Source organism: Sinocyclocheilus anshuiensis, unplaced genomic scaffold (assembly GCF_001515605.1).
Source record: "Sinocyclocheilus anshuiensis isolate Anshui unplaced genomic scaffold, SAMN03320099.WGS_v1.1 scaffold281, whole genome shotgun sequence".
Lineage (NCBI taxonomy): Eukaryota > Metazoa > Chordata > Actinopteri > Cypriniformes > Cyprinidae > Sinocyclocheilus > Sinocyclocheilus anshuiensis.
Window position 1 is genome coordinate 115,045 of NW_015540849.1, and position 8,750 is coordinate 123,794.

At 38.2% G+C, this 8,750-nt stretch overlaps 1 protein-coding gene across 1 annotated transcript in view; it reads right to left on the reverse strand.

The window, feature by feature from the left end:
• Window positions 1–4,952: 4,952 nt before the first annotated feature.
• LOC107687662 (E3 ubiquitin-protein ligase RNF128-like) overlaps window positions 4,953–8,750 on the reverse strand; it is a 21,859-nt gene continuing 18,061 nt past the window's right edge. The window contains exons 6-7 of the mRNA XM_016485077.1: window positions 6,376–6,547; window positions 4,953–5,701 (exon numbers count right to left, since the gene is read on the reverse strand). Coding sequence (XP_016340563.1) covers window positions 5,610–5,701; window positions 6,376–6,547 — 264 coding nt within the window. The 3' untranslated portion in view covers window positions 4,953–5,609. The remainder of the gene's footprint in view (window positions 5,702–6,375; window positions 6,548–8,750) is intronic.

Genomic DNA, 8,750 nt, shown 5'->3' on the forward strand with positions numbered 1-8,750 from the left:
TATTCACTACACTTCCCATAATCCCCGCGCCACCTCATGACTTTGTTTCAAATTATTTAAAGGGACAGCAACATATGTTTATTACGACGCGTTGTACCGCCCACAGCGGTTTTACCTTGAGCTGGTCAGCAGTGTTGGGGAAAGTTACTTTTAAAAGTAATGCATTACAATATTGCGTTACTCCATAAAAAAGTAACTAATTACGGTACTTAGTTACTTTTTATGGAAAGTAATGCGTTACGTTACTTTTGAGTTACTTTAAAAAATCTTGACAGGGCTTGCTTGTTTGTTTTTAAAATAAAAAAGTTATATTTTTGGCAAATATAAAAGCCTTTTCACACCAAAAGTGAAATGAATAAGCCTCAGGCTGAAGGGAAAGTAAATTTACGTCCGTACAGTAGAATGCAGAAGAAGAACTTTCAACACACAAGTGTGTAGTAATTTTTGCTTATTATGGTTGAACTGGATCATCGAAGGTCAGAAGCAAAGACATTGGTTAATAGAATGGGATTAAATACATAAAGGATATTTGTGTTGTTTAACATTTAATTATTGCAGGTTTGCGTCATATTCTGAGTTGCATTATTTTTATTCATTTTGAGGAATATTGAATCTGTGTTTTTTTTTGTTTTTTTTGTGAGTGAGATGAAGTAATGCATGTTCATATTTATTTTAGAACTACAGTAACATCTGATTTCTCTCAACATGGGGACAGGAGAGCTGTCAATCAATAAATTGAAAAAAAAAGTAACTTGCGTTACTTATTTGAAAAAGTAACTCATATATTCTCTTGTAAATTAAAAAGTAATGCGTTACTTTACTAGTTACTTGGAAAAAGTAATCTGATTACGTAACTCGCGTTACTTGTAATGCGTTACCCCCAACACTGCTCGTCAGGTTTTCCTCCATGCCAAAGCCTTCAGACGTCGCTCAGGAATAGGGACGAGAATCTTAAAAAAAAAGAAAAAAGAAAAGAGTCCGGTTCTACTCATTAACGGTTCTTTAAGTACTTTTGAAGAAATAGCAAAAGTCCAATGATGTGTTTACATTTTTAAAGTGTTAATAGTTCAATAATAGGTTCTTAATATATATTTTTAAAACTCTAAAGAAACAAAACATTGTTACATTTTATGAAACGCCATTGATTACAATCCAGCTTGTGTATCTTCAACAAACTGTTTCATCAGTTACACAAATTTAAGTCTTTTCTTTTCTCGCTTTGCCTAGCGGAACAGTGATGTCAGCAGCCATCCTTCACTACCAGAAAAGGAAGACACGATACAGCTACACCAGCATCAGGTCAGATCCACTCTATTTGCAGGGTCAACGCGAGGAAAGCAGCTGGTCCAGATGGAGTCACTGGATGGATCTTGAAAGCCTGTGCAGACCAGTTGGCAGAGGTATTTACTACCATTTTCAACCTCTACCTATTACAGTCTGCTGTCCCCACCTGCCTCAAGTCAGCGATGATCATCCCAGTTCCAAAGAAAACCACAGTAAACTGCCTGAATGACTATCGTCCAGTTGCTCTAACCCCTGTCATCACGAAATGCTTTGAGAGACTCATACTCTCTCACATCAAAACTGTCATCCCTGCCGACCTCGACCAAAACCAGTTTGCTTACCGAGCAAACAGATCGACAGAAGATGCAGTCATCAAAGCTCTCCACACTGCACTTACACACGTGGATTATGGAAACACTTATGTAAGAATGCTGTTTGTGGATTTCAGTTCAGCTTTTAATACAGTCATCCCCCACAAACTCGTTCAAAATCTGAGCAACTTGGGCCTAGGCAGTTCATTGTGCACATGGATACTGGACTTCCTGCGCAACAGACCTCAGAATGTCAGGATGGGAGGTCACACATCATCAACTCTCATCCTGAACACTGGCACACCACAGGGGTGTGTCCTCAGCCCCCTCCTCTTCTCGCACACACGACTTCTCCCCCATCCATTCCACCAACACCATTGTCAAATTTGCTGATGACACCACCATGGTGGGACTGATTACAGACAATAATGAAACAGTCTACAAGGAGGAGGTCCAGCATCTGACAAAATGGTGTTCCCTCAATAATCTGGACTTAAACATATCCAAAACCAAGGAACTTATCATTGATTTCAGAAGATCAAGGCGTACTGAGCACTCTGCAGTCTGCATACAGGGTAAGAAGGTCGAGAAGGTAGAGAGCTTTAAGTTCCTTGGTGTGCACATCTCAGCTGAACTCACCTGGTCCGCACACATCTCCCATCAGGTGGGGAAGGCACAGCAAAGACTGTACTTCCTCAGGAAACTGAAACAGGCGCACCTCCCTCATCGCCTGCTGACCAATTTCTATCGGTCAGCAATAGAGAGCCTTCTGACCTACTGCATCACAGTGTGGTTCAGCAGCTGCACAGAAGAGAATAAAAAAGACCTGCAGCGGGTGGTGAAGGTGGCAGAGCGCATCATTGGCACAACACTACCTCCCCTCAAAGACATTTACACTGGCCGTCTTAGAAAGAAAGCCAGTTGTATCATAATGGACCCGACTCACCCCGGACATCACCTGTTTTCCCCTCTGCTCTCTGGGAAGAGATACAGAACAATCAAAACGAGGACTAACAGATTAAAAAACAGTTTCTTCCCTCAGGCAGTCAAATGCATAACTCCTCCTCCTTCCCTCCTTCTGCTCCCAAGCATTATCGAACAATAAACCAATGTCTCAGGTCTACAAGTGCAATAGTACACACACACACACCATACTGCATATTTGCACTAATTTGTAAATACCTCTCATATGTTTACACAAATCTTATACTGTTACACTATGTTTTTTATTCATACATCCTGATATACATTCCTATACACCAATACTATGTATACTGTATTCTGCACTGTTGTTTTTGTTTAATTTGCTTCAGTTTGCACTACAATTGCAGTTTACACCCTGTTTTCACTATTTCTGTTGCCTTTAGGCCTTCTTTTTTAAAAACACAGTATGTCTTATCTTTATGCTGATGATATTCAGATTTATTTGCCTATTAGATCTGGAGGATCAACTTCTCATTCATCTTTGTTATTATGTCTTGAGGAGGTGAAGTGCTGGTTAGAGCAAAATCGCCTACAGCTAAATGAGAGTAAATCTGAAGTAATAATTTTTGGGCCAAATAAGGCTGACTGTGACATAAATGATGTGTTAGTACATGGACAACAAATGTGCAGTCCCAAATAAAAATCTGGGAGTAATTTTTGACTCAGCTCTAACGTTTGATCATCAGATTAAATGTGTGGTGAAAAGTTGCTTCTTTCAGTTGAGGACCATTGCAAAAATGAAATAATTTTTGTCTGTTGCTGACCTTGAGATAGTGATTCATGCATTTATCTCCTCCCGTTTGGACTACTGTAATGCACTTTATTTGGGAGTGAGCCAATCTCTTATTTCAAAATTGCAATTGGTCCAGAATGCAGCTGCGAGGCTCCTTACTAGTACAAAGAAAAGGGAGCATATTACTCCAGTTTTGGAAAAGCTGCATTTGCTTCCGGTTAAATATCGGATTTAGTATAAGGTGTTTCTGTACGTTTTTAAAGCTGTCCATGATATGGCCCCAGAATATATTACGGACCTGATTCATATGAACTCTGGTAGACATCAAAGATCATTTAACTGCTTACTGCTCTCAGTTCCGAAAACTCGCCTGAAAACTAAGGGGGATCGTGCATTCTCAGTTGCTGGCCCAAGACTGTAGAATACCCTTCCACCTGACATCAGAGCTGCATCCTCAGTTGATGTTTTTAAATCTCGTGAAAACACTTGTTTTCTATGGCTTTTAATTGTTGACTTTTGGAAGATGTAAATTGTTTTTCTGTTATTGTTGATTTTTGTTTTTACTATTCTTGTCTTGTGTTGCTGTACAGTCCTTTGGTCTACTTTGTAGTGGAAAGGTCTCTATAAATCAAGTAGACTTGAGACTAGACTACAATATCTTGCACTAACCATTGTATATATTACCTTCTGGAATACCTCTCTTCTTGTCTATTTTAATTTTATTTGTATCTATTTATGTTGGTCTATTATGCCAAAACCTTGTGAGCTGCTAAACAGTCTTTCGTTGTTTAAAACAAAAACAATAAAAATCTATTCTATTCTATTCAAGTCTCAAAGAACAGTAGGCTAGATCTTGGTGCAATGTCAAGACTCAAAAGTAATAATTTGCGGTTCAGTGATTCAGATTAAATTATTAGCAGCAACGATTTATGTTAAAGGAGACATATTATGCCCCTTTTTACAATATGTAATATAAGTCTCTGGTGTCCCCAGAATGTGTCTGTGAAGTTTCAGCTCAAAATACTCCACAGATAATTTATTATATCATTTTGAAAATGCCTATTTTGAGTGGAAAAAGAAACACTGTTTTTCGGGCCTGTCTCTTTAAATGCAAATGAGCTGCTGCTCTCTGCCCCCTTTTCCAGAATAGAGCTGTGCCATTACAGCTCGTACCTGCTAAATAACATCTGTTTCGGTTCTGATTATCATGTTTATCGTGCTGAAATCATGCGTTTTAAACCATATGAGTTTAAACTTCTGATATACGAAATCAGACACTCTTTTTTCAGACGCTTGCAGAAAAAGGCTTCCTAAAACAAAGTTACTGGGTTAATCTTTTTCACGTTTCCTTGGTTGGTAGATGCACCGGGGACCTGATTATAGCACTTTAAACCTGGAAAAGTCAGATTTTCCTGATATGTCACCTTTAAGTGTTTTTGAATCACTAAAAAGAATCAATAATAAGTGATTAATTTGATTCGAGTAGCAGACTATACTGAATTGCGCTGTAGATTTATTTATTTGTTTTTGGTTTGTTTGATTTTATCATCTGCGGAAGAATACACATTTGATAATAGTTAAGGGAAATTAACTTTATAAAAATAATTTAATAACTGAATAAGTATAATCACACACACAGGCAATTTCATAAAAGATTTTATTTACAGTGTTAATGTCCGTACTATTCATTTGAAAGAGTAAAGAAATATTTTCATCCCTTATTTAAATATTACAATCAAGAGAACTAATTCCTTTAGAACCACCCCTATTATGTCTAGGCCTATGCAATGAGTAATATACATTTGCACACATACATAAGTGTGTGTAAGGCACAATATTTCTGAAATTTTAAATTTCCATCAAAACTGGAACAATATAATTTATTAAGTCACCAAAACGGGAAAAGTATAGTATGCATTAAGTCCACTGATTTACAGCAGGCGGAGGAGCACTCTGTCTCTCTCTGTGTGTCTCCACAACTGCTCATCATGATGCTTATGGAAGGCTGGGAGTCTCAAAACATGAACACAACCACAGTGTGAATCAAACCCTGAATCAGAAATCATAATACCCCGAATTAGCCACAGATAATTAAAACATGACCTCTGATTGACCCAGAAATCATTGTGATCACCCACAGAGACAAACAGTCACAGAGAGAGAGAGAGAGAGAGAATTTATAGGCACTTAGTCAGAAACTAATCAGAAAAGGGCTCAGCAGTGCTTTGATATAAGTCCTCATATCAAAACCCCTCATTCATCTGTGAGTGCATTTTATCAGTGTTTGTTTGTGCTGCTCAGGTCCTAACTTCACTCTGGCTGTGAACGTCACCCTCGAAGGCAAGATTGTCATAGTGATGCGACACATCCAACTGCTCCTCTTGCACACCTGCAAACCAATCAGACAAAACAAAGACCAAAATCACTCCATTCAGATCAACAGACTTTGGTTCCAGAAGTATATTTTCACATCATTACAAACCTCATATTGAAGGTACACTGTGAACAACTTCATCCAACCACAAATGCCTTTACTAGCATTAAACTAGAATAGACACTGATTAGGCATATAAGTGATTAAACATAGATTTATTTCAAAATAATAAATTATACAGCATAAAAACAATTTAACGGCCAACTCTGCATTATTTGTGGTAGCTTGCATTTTTGTCTTATTTATGCAAAAAGACTATCCCGAGAGGGGGAAAAACAGTATTGCTAATCAAAATCCGAGTCAAAACAAATGTTTTATGCAAATATCACCATAATATTTAAAAAAAGCTGCAGGAAATTCAATTTTGGGCCACAAAAAAAAAAAAAATCCTGGTGGAACTGATATATAGGTTTCGACCAGTGTGTCCTGTTATTCACACCCACAACTAACATGTATATGTAAATGAATGTTTCTATGACTCTGTTAACATTAATGTGTGACATTCAGCACAGATACTCTGCCTTGCTGTAAATTTGTATGTGAAAGGTTAGTATAATCACAGCAAGTTGGGAGTGAGTTCCAAAATATTGGGAGAAATGTGATCGTGTGTGTTTTTTTATGGTTTTTACCATTTTGTGAGGCTTCAGCAGAACCGAGGTGTTCGTTTCCGTGCATGTATGCATATCCAGAGGATGCTGTCTCACTGTGTGTGTGTGACACTGTCTCACTCTGCAGGTCCTCAGAGGTAGAAAAAGATCTGAAATCAGGCACTGAAATCTGTGGCTGCTCCTCAACATCCATCTATAAGAGAGAGAAATTCAGAAAAGAACATGTCAGCAAACATTGGGCCAAATTTGTGTGTGCACTGATTGAATGTTCAAAACTGAAAACTAGACATTTCCTCCAATTATACACTTGGACCTGAAGGGGGAATGAATAATACACACTGCCAAAGGAGGAAGAACAAACTGAGCTAATTCTCCTAATTTCCGTATATGCAAGGCATGGTGACTAAGCAGCATTTCCGTTTCTGTGAGAGCAATCTTTATAACAACAAGTGAGAGAGGATCCACCCAATCTCCAGTTACTGTCATCAAGGTTCATGACAGGACGTTAGGACATTAGGACACCATCAGGTGCGGTTATTTACTAACACCACTTTTTCATGAACACTCTTTACAACAGGTAAGCTGCTTGTGTCAGCTCGGGTCAAGGAGAATCTTTGGAACAGAAAGAAGGTGAGCTCCCAAGGTGCAAGAAGCACAATGGGAGATGCTCCGGTGTTCAGAACAATCCATCCCTTGGGTATCAACCCAATCTTACCAGTATACTGTCAGCCAATGTTCAGTCCTTAGAGAACAAGCTGGCTTACATAAGGGCTGGGATTAAAATACCAACAGCACATTAGATACGGCAACACATTCTGCCTGACTGACAGATGAAATAGTCAATCTCTGCTCACTGCAAACACAGAACAGCTAAAAGAAGTAAAACAAATGTGTTTTATGGATAACACTAGCAAGAAAGCTAGCTGCAATACATGCATTTAAGAGTCAGCACACTGTACTTTTTCACATCTTTGCTTGTGGAAGTTAAGGATGGGCCCACAGGTAACCCTGTCGAATGCATCCTGTCAGGCTGTGCTTCTGTCTGGAATGGGAGCAGGATCAAAGAGACTTATAAAGGACAGTACGGGCAACAGAATGGTAGGTATTGGTGTGCTGCCCAATAGGTGTGCTGCCCAATCTGTCAGATATTTTCACCAAGGTGAGCAGGACTAAGCATCCCAGTTATGTCTTGCTGCAGCAGAGAGGCAAATACCACCATAGCCTAGACATTAAGAGTAGCAATGTTTTTGTAATAAGTCAATACTACACAATGATATTATTTATTTTATATACAGTTAGGTCCATATATATTTGGACACAGGCCCAATTTGTATTATTTTAGCTGTTGACCAAAACATATTCAAGTTACAGTTATATAATGAATATGGGCTTAAAGTGCATACTCTGAGCTTTAATTTGAGGGTAATTGGAGGAAAGGTTAAGGAATTACAGCTCTTTAATATGTACCTCCCCCTTTTTTCAAGGGACCATAAGTAATTGGACAGTTGACTCAAAAGCCATTTCATGGACAGATGTAGGCTATTCCTTCATTGGCTGCCCGCAGATGCGCCTGCCTATAAATCGGCCTAATTTGCAGCACAATTGGCCGATGCCGATTAATTCAAAAATCAGCCGATCCATTGGCCGGCCGATCAATCGGTCGACCTCTATTCATAGTACAAATGGACAATGACCCAAAACATACAGCAAAAGAAACCCAGGAGTTTTTGAAGGTAAAAAAGTTACAATTACATAATATTTCTACTTCTATTCGTTTTTTGTTTTTTTTTTAATATATAAACATTTAAATGGTGGTTGTCATAAAAAATATAAATTAAACATCGAAGAACAGTGAAAATTATAATGAATATATTATATGGTGCATATTTAGCAACATGGCCCTCTCTACAGTTTATTTTTCTATTTGACTAATGAGTTTATGGTCACCGAATAACGTTATGTTTTTTCTGAGGTAAATGTGACGTTACGTGACAGTAAGTACGTTTACATGGACAACAATAATCCGATTTTAACACGATTAAGACAATACTCTGATTAAGAATCTACCATGTAAACAGAGATTTTTGATTACCTTAATCCGGCTAAAGTCACATTCGAAGTAAACAGAAATTGAATTAAGACATGTGGAGTATTCCTATTTTAGTCGCATTACTGAAGTGCAGTATAGACATGTAAACACCTTAATCACATTATTACCATCGTGTAGGACTTTTCGCCGCATTTTGCGACAGGATACACACACGGCAGTGCTCAACTGTTTGACGGCAAATAAAAGAGCTTCAACACCGCCATCGTCTGTATGCATGTATAAAATAAAAAATGAAACACCCAAAACTGTACATGGCATCATCACGAAGACGAACTATATGTTTATA